This window comes from Filobasidium floriforme, assembly GCF_021052385.1.
Source record: "Filobasidium floriforme strain CBS 6241 chromosome Unknown HD553scaffold_5, whole genome shotgun sequence".
NCBI classification, from domain to species: Eukaryota; Fungi; Basidiomycota; class Tremellomycetes; order Filobasidiales; family Filobasidiaceae; genus Filobasidium; species Filobasidium floriforme.
Genome location: NW_025763626.1, coordinates 739,951 through 752,231, shown reverse-complemented (window position 1 = coordinate 752,231; position 12,281 = coordinate 739,951). Strand labels below are relative to the sequence as shown.

Here is a 12,281-nt window from a genome sequence, read left to right as displayed (position 1 = left end):
TGACCACATCCACATTCTCAAAATCGTCGTTCTGATGTGGCAGAGCGATCTGGCGCGACCAGTGGTTCGGCCAGGAAATGAGACCACAGGCCACAGGCCACAGATCCAGAGAGTAGATGTTTGGATCGACTAGCGCTCGGTTTGTTTGCTTACCTAAGCCAAATTTGGTCCGCGCAGCGAGAGTGTTGACGGTTCGAGGCTTCTACTTTCTACATCCTACAAAGTCTAAAGAGCTTCATCCTTGTAAGCCTTATAGATCCTAGCTATCACTTCTACACCTGACTGCTCAGACCTGAAACATAGCTCTCTTTCTCTGATCGGACGGTCTCCGAAGCAGCGCGGCAGACGAAGGGCAATCTACAGAGCAGGCGCATCGTTGCGAAGATGGTCGCTGTAAGCACTTCTGTCTCGCTTGTTCAGGAATACTATATCAATACCGATGTTTTGATGGCTGCAGGTTCAAGAGATCGACCAGCACTACAAGGTCAGCGCATAATGGACAGGCTCGCTTTTCGAGCCTTGACTGAAATGTCGGTTGTTCTCGATTCAGAGCTATCTCGAGGGGAGATATAAGAACGTAGGGACGAGTCGCTTTGCGGTGCTAGTACGCTACGTCTTCCTCTGGGCTGGAGTCGTGCTCGGCTCCTGGACTTGGATCGACTGGTGTGCGTATCTCGTCGGGACATAAAAAACGATTCGTGGTATCTCGATACTGATCGATGCTGCTTGGATGCTGTTTTAGGTTATCCGGATGCTCGGACGCTATGGACGGTAGTTGGGGCTCTCGTCATAGCCTTGACATGTATCTGGCCCATTCTACAGTTGAGGGAAAGGTCGTTGAGAAGTGAGTCGTCTCAACCGGTAGACATCGGATCAGCTCGAGTTGAGCTCATCGAACCCCCTGCGTGTGCAGCTGTCGCTCAAACACCACCTTCCGCTGCGTCGAGCTCATTGATGAGCTTGATCTTGAGGCCGTTTGCTGGACCGCCCACCAGGAGGATCTTGGCTTGGTACGCTATGGTCTCGGTCATCTCTACGATCATGTTCTCTCTTTTGTGGGAGGCTAGGCACACGGAAGTCGAGTTGGGCCTTTTCAAGAGTACTGTGTAAGCCCCGCCGGTTTGGTTTCTTTCTCACGTGGGATAGACTGCTCAAGGCGATTCGCAAAATCGTCGATAGCAAGCTTCCTCACCACCTCAATGAACGCTTGGTCTTTCTGGTCATCGGCAACATCTGGTTCTCCTTGCTACTTGGAGTGTGGGACATCTACACCGGCCGATGGAATCGACCCAAATGGGCCAGAGACGGAGTGAGTAGAAATCGGTTTTGAGCCCCAATCGCCATTCTCCTAAGACCAGTATGACTTGCAGGAAACACGCGGCATGCGTTTTGAACGTGAAGCCAAGAGGATTGTCAAGACTGTCCCGTTGCTCGCCGCGGCCTTTTCTGTGGTCTTCACCCTCGGTTGGGTGGGAACTCGTGTGCAATTCTCCAGGTGGATCATTCAACTCTCAGCCGGTCTCTTGAGGTAAGCGCAGCAATCCGTGTGCTTGGGGAACTTTTTGTTGATGCTGGATTTTCTGGACAGGCCCTTCCTCATTCGATTCGCTCAATGGCGTTTCGACCTCGACTTGATGCTCTTCATCCGCCTACTGACACTCTTCATCAATACTGCTGTCATTTTGCGACTACCGAAAGTGTTCTTCGAGATCAATGCTACCCAGGTATGTCTCGGTGTGGTCACTCGCCATCAACCAGGAGGATTGATTCCGGTCGTTAGCCCTTGGACTTTTCGCCAGTCACTAGCGGGATGAAAGGCATCGACGGCGAGAGATATCTCACCACTGCGTTGAGCTCGAATGACGATTATCTCCTTGTGAGTACTGCCTCAATCTCCATCGTTTCATGTATCTAATCAAGCCGTCCGCTGTTCCTTTCAAGAATTTCACTGCCTTCGAATGGGCCGACCGCGGATTGCAGTCTTCCCGACGAAAGGCTGTCCTAGAGGACCTGAGCGACAAGCCGACCGCATGGAACAGCCTGTGGAATGGTTTGATTTCGCAGATAGGCAAGAGCCTCCAAATCCTGCAAACCAGGAACGGGAAGCTCAGCTCGACTGCTCCCGCTGCCCCTGTCAGCGTTCCTGCCTCGATTCCGACGTTGACCACAAACAGGGAACGCGCCCCGGCTGTGCGCTCTTTGGCTGGTCCGGGAATTGTCAAACAAGTGAGCGGCACGACAGAAAAGGCTGAACAGGCCGCCATCACCGTCTCCAACGCTGTGGCATCCTCATGGACCGCCGCTCAACCCAGCATCGATTCACTAGTCAAACGTACCACTTCCGTCATCTCGCCCTATACTGAAAACCTGATCGAGAACAACCCGACCGCTCAGGCCATCGTCAAGCGCGCGGAAGATGTCAAGGCCGGTGTCGAGGGTGTCAAGCAGCAGATCCAAACGCTTCAAGGGAAAGCGTCCGAGGCGAACGAAAAGGCCAAGACGATGATGGAGGGCAAGACATGGTGGAGACGACAGTGGAACGAGAACAAGTCGGCCTGGAGGGCGAAGAACTTGATGGGCAAGGTCGCTGTTGATACGGGTGATTGGGTCGAGAGGGTGTTTGCGAGGCGATGGGCGGAAGAGGAGATCGAGAGCGTCTTGCCGAGGCGCAAGATAGATGAATGCCTAATCCGAAGTGAGTCGTGGATTTTCCCTGTCGAATCGTGCTGTTGCTGGCCGGGACGCTAACGCCAACTCGTTTGATGAATAGCACTATCGGCCTTCATCGTAGGGTCCTATACCGAGGATCCGTACGGTCAAGTGCAACACAATGTACCTGCTGCCCTGTCCTATTTTGCACAGTATCACTCGGCTCTGATCGGGTTCAAGAATGAGCTCAAGAACGAGGCAGCCCAGACCGAGAGTGAGATCTGGCAACAAGCGGTCGAGCTCGTCATCAACGAGACGGTCGATCCCGTAAGATCAAGTGAGTCCTGGTTGACGAGTCGATCGATTCTGGTTATTATGCGATAGTTTCCCCTGTCATCACGTCTGACGGGAGGCTGACCGAGTCCTGGGAATCGTTGTCTTTTTCAGCAATCGAAAATGCCGTGCGGGCGATCCAGGCTACCTTTGGCAAGAGTATGAAGGCGTTTGAACTGTCACCCGGTCTGACAAGTTGGATCGAGGCTATCAAACAGGAATGAACGGAAATAATGAACGATACACCGGGAAAAGGCTGTGCTGAAGCAGACGGCACAAGTACCAGTGGTGGATGTTGTTCTGTTTGCATCGGTGTCTGTTTCCTAAGCATATTATTGAATAACAAGGACCGGTTGGAAAGGCTTCCGGACGATTTTGATCATATCTGTCACGATTCGTTACGTTCGCATGACTGATCGGACACATGACCCCGGAAGCTTTTGGAACCAGGCAGAAGAAGGAGAGGGGAGGGATGACCGGGGTCTCGGTTATTTGCATCCGGTCAACGTGATTGTCAAGCGATGCCCGATCAATCCTGGATGATCAAAATATATAAAACACGCAAAGAGACAGGATCGAGAAGGGACATCATCTCTTTCGACCTCGACTCGCAACTCATCACCACAGCAATAAGCACCACAATACCTCATATATCTCTTCCTCCAGAGCCTTCTTATCCTCACCCGATCGCCTTCTCAAACATGCTCAACGTCGTTATCATCGGAGCCTCGACCGCCGGTCACATCATCGCCTCCCAACTCGCACCCAAGCTTCCTGCCAGCCACCGTATCGTGATCATCGACCCGGCCCCAACCTCTTACTGGCCCATCGCCAGTCTTCGAGCCGCCGTTGTTCCCGGCTTCGAATCCAAGGTCTACCATAAGCTCGAGCAGAAGAACTTTTTCCCGGCCAACAGCAAGAACGTCTTGGTGCGACAAAGGGTGGTCAGCGTCGAGCCCGCTTCGATCGTCCTCGATGGCGAGTTTGAGGGTTCCAGCCAGGTTCCTTTCGATGTGAGTCGATCGAGGCGCTTTTCAAAGTCAAAGTCTATCTTCCTGACGGAATAATATCTTGTTACTAGGCCCTTGTGTTCGCGACTGGTGCCTCCCAGCCTTTCCCTATGCGACCCAAGCAGGAGTGGTCTGCCGAGGAGATCGAGCGACACTTCAAGGTCATGCAGCAAGAGATCGCCGCGTCCAAGAACATCATCGTCATGGGTGGCGGTCCTACCGGTATCGAGTTTGTTGGAGTGAGTGCCCGAAAAAATCGATGGACCCACCTCATCTGCTAAATTCACTCCTCACCTCGTATCTAGGAAATCCTGGGCAAATTCACCGGCGCTGAAGCCAAGAATATCACCCTCATCCACCGACCTCAACAACTGATCGATGCTCGTGCTTACAAGAAACTCGCTACGACGCTCGAACAGAAACTCCGAAAGGCCGGGGTCAACCTCGTTCTCGGTGACGAGCACGTTGCCGGACCCGAGTTCAAGGTCGGCAAGCAGGATGCCGGGGCAGTCGTCAGGACCAAGCAGGGCAAAGAAATCCCGGCCGATTATGTCTTTGTCGCTGTGGGGAACTCGCCGAACACTCAGCTGCTGGAGCAGGTCGACCCCTCGGCCGTGTCCGCCAACAAGTTGATCAAGGTCAACGATCATTTGCAGGTTAGTGAGGGGCTTTGGTTCGTTGAGCAATCAAAAGGCCAAGCAAGTCTGACGTCATTGCTATCCCCTATGCAACAGGTCAAATCCACCTTTTTCACCAACCCTAACGTTTTCGCCGCCGGAGACTGTGCCGACGCACCCGGTTGGAGGTCATTCGTCTCGAGCGAGACCGAGGCCGGAACGGTCACTACCAATCTGTTGGCCGCGATCAAGAAGAGCTCGTTGAAGGTTCACAAGGCGGGGCCGCGGGCGATGGTCGTTCCTCTCGGCACGACTGACGGGGTGAGTCTCTCTTAACGTTGTGTATGTAAATATGCGAACGCTAACGATCAATTGCGGGCTTCCCAGGCCGGGTTCGCCCAACTTCCTCTTTTGGGGGACTCGATGCTCCCAGAATTCCTTATCCCCACGGTCAAGGGAAAAGACCTCTTCACGGCCAAGTTCCACGGCCGGTTCTTGGCCTAGAGCGATTCGATCAGTACGGGCCTTTCTCTGCGTTGTATATTTATCCTTTAGATTTCGTTCTTTGCATGTCTAGTTTCTAGACTTCTTGAATATAATAATATCATTCACACGATGGGTAGCAGGATTCGGCATGGATCATCCTGATCCGTCGCAACAACCTTGCAGAACGTGCAGTCCGAGGGGCCTCTCGGCAAACCCCGACCGTTGCCAAGCAGTGGAAAGCCGATTGGAGTCTCATACAATAATGCCAGGCGGCGCTCAAGCGACGGCGAGGAAACACCACAGCTGTAACCTGTCTTGACCTGAAAGCTGTCTATACTACATCACCGAATAGGACAAAAGAGCGGCTGCGATGCAACAAACCCCATCCCACGATTGACGAGGTACTCACCGTATTGGTCTGTTCTGATTTCTGCTTCTTGCCTCCATGTTTGTGCGAGCGTCGTCGGAATCGAGCTGTCTCATCAACACACCTTCCTGCTTAAAGAATCGAAACAGAGATGCTGCATTCAAATTCTCACAGGGGACAAATCATCAACGTTTGCAGCTGTGGACTAAGCCCTGTTACCTGACCGGATGAATTGGCTACTTGTTCCATCCGTACTATTGGTGTCAGGAGCATCCTGATACAGTACCAACCAGTGGGTCGCGTGTTGTTGTCTTATTGTGTCCCACCTGGATTAACCAAATCTAATTCTGCAGGTTGAAACAGACATCAATCCTCCACGTCGTCCCGGCTCAAACCAAGTCTCGTTGTAGGATAGACCCTCAACAACCGGAATTATGCTGCGCAGGCTCTGAATGAACCGTAGTCCGACGATTCGGTCGTCAAATGCTGAGGTGTATCATGATATGCACGGTACACGCGTGACGTTCGATCGTGAAGAAAGCCGGATTTAGTACTCTTTGAGCTCGATACTCGGGCCTTGTGTCGACCCTAGAGAGACACGGGTGATCGAAGGGCCTGTGAGATGAGTATCGACAAATATAAGAAGATATGGTTGATCAGCACGAGGTATGACATCACAATAAGCCCCAAGGGCGAAAAGTGTCATCAAGAAGGTAGAAAGATAAGACTGCCAGACCGACCTTTTTGGGGTTTAGAAGTTTCTGAAGCGTTCCGCGATTGCGTCTGTCGGACTTCTTTGATGAAATGCTTGATGTTGGCTTCTACGTCTTGGGTGGGGAAATGTATCTGCGAAAGAAGAGAGCGGGATAACTTTCTTTAGCGAGGAACGATCGATAGAGGTGGAGAGTGAGGTTCACTTACTCGGCCGATGGCTAAGAACAAGGAGATGAAAATCGACGTAAGAAGGTGATTATAAGCCTCCTGTCATCTCGATGATCTGCGAGAGGACGCAAGAATTCACCCGCCCGAACGTGTCCCTGTCGATCCTCTCTCCAGTCCATCAACCCTTTCGCCTCCTGAACCGCCACATCCATATCCTCCCTGACCGTCCCCCTCTTCGGGTTAGGCATCAACCCTTTCGGTCCCAAAAACCTCCCCACCTTTGGCGTGATCGTGGACAACAACGATGGCGTACAGATCACCTTCGTAGGCTGGATCTCCCCGGAGAGGACTTGTGCGCAGAGTTCTTCCCCGCCTACGTGGGTCGCACCGGCGGAGAGGGCGAGGGTAGCAAGGTCGCCTTCGGCAAATACGAGGACGACTTCTTCTTTACGCCGTACGTCCCTGGGTAGAGAGACTCGGCCTCGAAGGGGAGGGGCGGATTTGTCGACCCGGGTGATGATCTCGATCTCGAATGCGTTGTCTGGGCGGTCGGATTCTAGTGCCTGCGTCGGTTTTGAGAGAGGATCGGTTAGTCGTCCTGCTGCACGGTGAGAGTTCGCGTCTATGAAAGACGACTTGCTTTCAGTACGGAGGCTGCATCGCGGATCGGCATGGCATCCGGGTTGATGATGGGGCCTTTCACACGTTTAGCCAGTGTCACTGAAGAGCTGGTGAATGTCCGTCGAACGGTTTGCTGTTGGTACGCAGAGAGTTGAGGTAATCAGTCTCCGAAATTGAATAAGAACTTCGAGATGTGCAACTCACGATGCGAGCCGAGCTGGTGCTCGAGATGGCTGTGCGACATGATCCGACGAGGAATGTGGGCAGTGACATGGCGAGTCGGGGTCCTATGGGATGTTTTGAGCAGCTAAGATGATATGTACGCCGATGATATACTCATCCTCATGAAAGAGTTGAACTTGGTCGAACTCTTGGAACTTGTGATCCTCTGAGAGATGAATGGACCGAGGGACGCGCTTGCACCGCGGATGATGAAATAAGCCCGGCATCACCTATAACTAGCCTGGATCAAGAGGGTGATCACTAGATCACTCAACGTTCATCCATCCATCCATCCATCTACATTAAACACCTCAAACTCGCACTCGAATGTACAAACGACACCCTCAATACTATCGTACATGAACAACTAGCCAGAACTATCTTGAAATCACACTCGACGGCGACCTCGGTCGCGTCCACCACACCGCGCAGTCGAACCAGCCCGGATCAGATCACCAAACACCTCCAAGATTCGTCATTCGCCCTCTTTCTTGTGATCGACCACCTCGACCATGCCCGGGACAGCAGGACCTTTGTCACCGGGAGCGGCTCCCGCAGCTCCCCCAACAAGAGGCGAGATTGAGAGGAAGTTGTCGATGAGATCGGCTGAACCTCCCCGACCGAGAAGGGTAAGTCGAGGCTGAGGTGCGCGTAAGAGATTCGGGCTGAGCTGATCTTTGTCTTTGATTATCTGCTTTCACTTCTACCGTCTCCTACTTGTCACTCAAACTACGATATACTCTGTAACTATCTTCTCTACCCACTGTCCCCTTCGTAGCGCTCCTCCGGTCCGGTCCCACCACCACCCATAGGCCAATCAGGCAACGAATCCGACTCTTCCTTTCAATCTTCACTCGCCGGACCACCTTTGATGAACACCGCCGGTTCTCCTATCGCAAGTGGGAACGTCTCCAACTTGTCAGCTGGGTTGCATGGAAACGGCGTGGGAGCGTCGGGGGGTTTGAACATGGGTAACAGCAACCAGAACGGTACCGCCAGCGGTAACAACACCATCAACAACGGTACCAGTAACAACAATTCCATCATCGGTACCGCTGGAGGTAGCAACCTCTCCGTTCCCCCTAAAGGAGCTTCCAGTGTCCTCTCGTCCATCCAAGAACGTGGAGAGCGATCTACGGTCTTTCCCGGCGAACTTGAAGAAGACGACGAGGATGTCGAGAACGAGTTTGAAGGCGAGCTCGAGGGAGAGGGGACCGAGTTGGAAGAAGAAGAGATTACAGGGCAGAGAAAGGTGGATGGGGAAGAGTTGAAGAGGGGGATGGACGAGGAGAGGGTGATCAAGAGTGGTTATCTGTTGAAGAAGGGCGAGAAGCGCAAGGTGAGTTCAGAGGGTTAGGCTATGCGATATGGTCAATTCGCTAGGATGCTGATGAGATTGGCTTTGGTGTCTGTGACGGTTGTGGTAGAATTGGAAGAAGAGGTGGTTCGTGCTCCGAACGGAGAAGTTGGCTTATTATCGTGATGAAAAGGTAAGCCGTATCTCTATCCGTCACTGTATCAATAACGTCGCTGACCTCTGCAATTTAAACCTAAACACTAGGAATACATGCTCTGCCAGATCCTCTCCCTTCGAGATATCCACAGCGTCGTCTCTGTTCAGCTCAAGAAGCACAATTTTGCCTTCGGGATCATCACGGCCAAGAGGACCTTTTACGTCAGGGCGACGTCGCAAGGGGAAATGGAGAGTTGGGTTCACGCAGTGAATGACGCAAGGAGGAATTTGGCGGAGGGAGATGAGAAGGCTAGAAGCCCGTTGCAGATTACAGGAGGAGCTGGACCTGGGGGTTCGGGCGGTGTGAGCATTCCGGTCCCCGCGGCTTCTACGTCGATGGGGAACCCGAATCGAGGGATGAGCTCGTCCGAAGGGTTTGGGCAATACGGCGTCTCGCCAGGATATACGGAAATGTCGCTGGGATCGTACACCCCACAGCGAGGTGGATCGGTCTCGCATTCTCACTCGCACTCGCAATCGCTCGGTGGCGCCATGTATGGATCGCAGCCGCAGACACCTATAGCCCTTCATCCTGGATACTCGATGCAGGTCGGGGGTCAGCAGCAACAGCAACAGGGGATGATCCCAGGGATCGAATCGCAATTGGACAGGCTAGCAGTCGGCGATCAGAGCATGAGTCCGTCGGGTGGAGGATACGGTGGGAGTACGAGCGGAATGAATACGCCGACGGTCTCTGATCGCGCTCGAGGGATGCCGATCAGGACGACCTCGGCACAAAGGGAACCTTCGACTTCGTCCGTGTCCTCCATCCCTGTCGACAACGGCGCGGTGTCCCAGAGCAACACCAACACAATGACGACAGGGAGCCTGTTGCCGCAAGCCTTCATCCCTACCTCGTCGGATGAAGAGGACGATGCGTTTGCGCCTCGGTCTTTCGGGCAGGGCAATGGGAACAATGCCAACATCGCCGGGATGATGGGGATGAGCCCGACCACGAGATTTTCGCCCATGGGTCATCCGCCTACTCCCGGAGGTGGGATGGTCTCCCCGAGACCCGTCCAGACGGACCCGAAGAAGGTGATCCTGAACGGGTATTTGATGAAACTCGGAACGAGGGGAAAGAAGACGTGGAGAAAGAGGTGGTTCGTCTTGACCAGCGGCGAGTTGGTCTACACCAAGAGTCACATGGTGAGTGCAGGATCCGGTGCGCGTGATGGAATGAGGATATAGTGTGTTGACCATCGACGTTGCCTGCTTTCAGGACACCAAGGTGCACCGACAGATCCCCCTCAGCAACATCCTCGATGCAATCGAGTTTGAACCCGTCGAGCCTATGGGTACAGATGATTCCGATTCAGACGAAGCGAGGGAGATAGCAAGAAGTCCGACGAGTCCGAGAAAACCTCGTCATCTACACCTGGACCGAGATCGAGAACGAACCCGAACCCGAACATCAGGCAAGGGGGAAAAGGGTACGGTCGTTCAGCACGCTTTCCAGGTGATTACACCGCAGAGGACTTTCAAGCTCTGTGCCCCGAGCGAGGAGGAGGAAATCAAATGGGTGGCGGCGTTGAGGGCGTTGATCAACCGGGAGAGAGGGTTGATGTCACCGACGATGATGACGGGTACCATGGCGCCGGGTTTGCCTGCGATGCCGGCATCAGCGTCGGCGTTGCCGGGAGGGGGTCAAGGTCAAGGTCATGCGTACGTGCAAGGGGTGCAGGCTTATGCACACACCGGGCAGGCGTCGAGAACGCATTCGCAAGCGCCGACGCCTTCGGTCCAGCCTGGGTCCGAGGAAAACTCGTACTTCACCCTGGGTAACCCTGTCGCGGTCAACCCCAACAATGGCAGTAACAACATGACGAGCGTCCCTGGGACACCCGCTGGAGGGTCGGCTGGAGGATTTACATATCCGATCCCGCAACAACAACCGCAACTGCCGCAGTCAAGTCGGACGACGAGAGCGTCTTTGCCGCCCTTGGTGACTACGCCGTCACATACGAGGACGCGATCAGCGACGCAGAGCGCGAAGGCGGCCGTCGCCGAGGTGGTTAGGCGCTTCAATCCCGAGTCGTGAACGGGATGAGCGACGCGATGAGGAAGAGGGAGGGGTGAGGTGTGATTAGGATGCGGTCTATCGCGCAATCGCGATATATATCTTCTCTCTCTTGTATCGAAGCAATAGGTTGTCAGATTGAGGCTGTCTGTCAGTGGAGAACATTATAATATGTACTAGAGACTCTTTAAGCATTTAGCGCCACGAGTGGGGATTTGATTGACCACTATAAGGACTGCGCCTCAGCCTGGTTAGCCTGCTGCTGTATTCTCTCTGGTGTGAGGCCCTACCAAGCTGCGCCCAATCCTGAACTTGAAGCAATCACTCTGGCTTCTTCTATCCAGAGTTAGACTTGATTTCATGGAACTAAATCTTTCGTAATACTGTACGACAATGACAATCTTTGTATATATTCTCGATTTGATGTCCATTACAAAGGGCTACACCAGTCCCACGATCGCATCACTGTTGTCTTGTTCAGGCGTTAAAGCTCGAACTGCCATCCGGAATCGTTTCGCCAGTGCATTCCGAAGCCACTAGCGAGTGATCGTTTCGAGCGAGCCTATCACGCTTGGAACAGCCGAGATGGATCTCTGTGGTGTTTTCTGGTCAGGAAGGCGAGATTCGAGAGTGATATCGTGATTGTCTTTCCCCTCAAGTTGAAACACAGAGAAATCTGGAAGTCCCTCAGTACGCGGAAGCGTCCAGTTCAGCGATCCGGTTGCACTGTCTAAAGCGATGCTGCCCGGATCTGCGGGAGGTCGCAACGAGCTGTTGATTGATCCAGTAAGGACACCGCTTCCACATGGGTCAGGATCTTCATCAGATGCGTCGACAGCCTTGACCTTGATCATGAGCATGGGCTTGCCTGATTTGTTGGATGTACCCTTCATTCGACCAAAGTTGAAACTATATGACTTGTGACGTTTGTACACGCAAGTGACTCGCACCGTCCCCATTTTGGTACTCCGGCTGCTGGTACCGTCGTTCTCGGCTCCAACTTTGTACTCCGTGATCTTGAGCATATGCGACCACGCAGCCTCGAAGGTCGGACTTTTGAAGCAATCGTCGAGTCTGACCGCCATCAGCTTTTCCTCACGGACGATAGCGCGCTTTTTCTCGCCCTTGATCTCCACACTGTCGACACCTTGATCTTCGGCCCAAGGATCCCTCAATTCATCCTTGAAGTAGATCCGCCATTCTCCCTCAGCCTGTGTATGGACCTTGTAACATCAGCGAAGGGCCACCATGCACGAAAACGCGGATCGAATGTGATACAAACAATACGGCCCTTTCCTTTAGAAGCGTTCTGAAGGGCAGCTGACCAGATATAGATGGGCGAATTTGGCTCCGGACTGGACTGATTGTTGCTGAGGCTCTTGATCACACGGTCATACATGGTGGAGAAGAGCTGGATAAGTCTGTTCTTGCGCTGTGATAGGGTTCGAGGTGTTACCAACACACGAGGTGAGAGGGGAAGCCAACCGGAAAGACGGGAACTGGGAGCACGTATATATGCATATATGTATTCTATGCAGCATGACCGGCCGCGCCTGTAGGT

General features: G+C 53.3%; 5 protein-coding genes across 5 annotated transcripts; 3 read left to right on the top strand and 2 right to left on the bottom strand.

Moving 5' to 3' along the window:
* The first annotated feature begins 247 nt into the window (after positions 1-247).
* On the top strand, positions 248-3,560 carry HD553DRAFT_307409 (nucleoporin protein Ndc1-Nup). Its single transcript, XM_046179414.1, has 12 exons — positions 248-393; positions 458-484; positions 551-665; positions 743-844; positions 914-1,106; positions 1,180-1,309; positions 1,371-1,528; positions 1,589-1,724; positions 1,781-1,876; positions 1,942-2,695; positions 2,771-2,986; positions 3,097-3,560. The coding sequence occupies exons 1-12, from the start codon at positions 385-387 to the stop codon at positions 3,204-3,206; spliced, it is 2,046 nt and encodes a 681-aa protein (XP_046038530.1). The 5' UTR covers positions 248-384; the 3' UTR covers positions 3,207-3,560.
* On the top strand, positions 3,561-5,229 carry HD553DRAFT_330944 (uncharacterized protein). Its single transcript, XM_046181996.1, has 5 exons — positions 3,561-3,995; positions 4,064-4,231; positions 4,298-4,648; positions 4,727-4,930; positions 4,997-5,229. Exons 1-5 carry the CDS (start codon positions 3,684-3,686, stop codon positions 5,111-5,113), a joined length of 1,152 nt encoding a protein of 383 aa, XP_046038529.1. The 5' UTR covers positions 3,561-3,683; the 3' UTR covers positions 5,114-5,229.
* Positions 5,230-5,808: 579 nt separating this feature from the next.
* Positions 5,809-7,297, bottom strand: HD553DRAFT_189217 (ribosomal protein L1). Its single transcript, XM_046177005.1, has 6 exons — positions 7,170-7,297; positions 6,985-7,098; positions 6,484-6,907; positions 6,384-6,394; positions 6,203-6,308; positions 5,809-6,077 (listed from the first exon to the last, which is right to left on the bottom strand). Exons 1-6 carry the CDS (start codon positions 7,236-7,238, stop codon positions 6,010-6,012), a joined length of 792 nt encoding a protein of 263 aa, XP_046038528.1. The 5' UTR covers positions 7,239-7,297; the 3' UTR covers positions 5,809-6,009.
* A 191-nt stretch (positions 7,298-7,488) lies between these two features.
* HD553DRAFT_281927 (uncharacterized protein) lies at positions 7,489-10,261 on the top strand (the record flags this gene model as incomplete). Its single annotated transcript, XM_046178146.1, has 6 exons — positions 7,489-7,816; positions 7,966-8,526; positions 8,615-8,677; positions 8,749-9,849; positions 9,923-9,985; positions 10,034-10,261. Coding segments are annotated over exons 1-6 (2,133 nt in total), but the record flags the coding sequence as incomplete, so codon positions are not given.
* A 995-nt stretch (positions 10,262-11,256) lies between these two features.
* HD553DRAFT_322618 (uncharacterized protein) lies at positions 11,257-12,119 on the bottom strand (the record flags this gene model as incomplete). Its single annotated transcript, XM_046181303.1, has 2 exons — positions 11,257-11,931; positions 12,003-12,119. 2 exons carry the CDS (start codon positions 12,117-12,119, stop codon positions 11,257-11,259), a joined length of 792 nt encoding a protein of 263 aa, XP_046038526.1.
* Positions 12,120-12,281: the final 162 nt, after the last annotated feature.

What these genes read in the sequence shown, in the direction of transcription:
- HD553DRAFT_307409 (XM_046179414.1), top strand. An exon ending in CGAATGACGATTATCTCCTT is followed by an intron (nt 1,877 to 1,941) that starts GTGAGTACTGCC and finishes GTTCCTTTCAAG; the next exon opens with AATTTCACTGCCTTCGAATG. An exon ending in GGTCGATCCCGTAAGATCAA is followed by an intron (nt 2,987 to 3,096) that starts GTGAGTCCTGGT and finishes TGTCTTTTTCAG; the next exon opens with CAATCGAAAATGCCGTGCGG.
- HD553DRAFT_330944 (XM_046181996.1), top strand. Translation starts at nt 3,684, where the DNA reads ATGCTCAACGTCGTTATCATCGGAGCCTCGACCGCCGGTCACATCATC. An exon ending in CCGGTATCGAGTTTGTTGGA is followed by an intron (nt 4,232 to 4,297) that starts GTGAGTGCCCGA and finishes CCTCGTATCTAG; the next exon opens with GAAATCCTGGGCAAATTCAC. An exon ending in CTCTCGGCACGACTGACGGG is followed by an intron (nt 4,931 to 4,996) that starts GTGAGTCTCTCT and finishes CGGGCTTCCCAG; the next exon opens with GCCGGGTTCGCCCAACTTCC.
- HD553DRAFT_189217 (XM_046177005.1), bottom strand. Translation starts at nt 7,238, where the DNA reads ATGTCACTGCCCACATTCCTCGTCGGATCATGTCGCACAGCCATCTCG. An exon ending in ATGCAGCCTCCGTACTGAAA is followed by an intron (nt 6,908 to 6,984) that starts GCAAGTCGTCTT and finishes AAACCGACGCAG; the next exon opens with GCACTAGAATCCGACCGCCC. An exon ending in AACTTCTAAACCCCAAAAAG is followed by an intron (nt 6,078 to 6,202) that starts GTCGGTCTGGCA and finishes CTCATCTCACAG; the next exon opens with GCCCTTCGATCACCCGTGTC.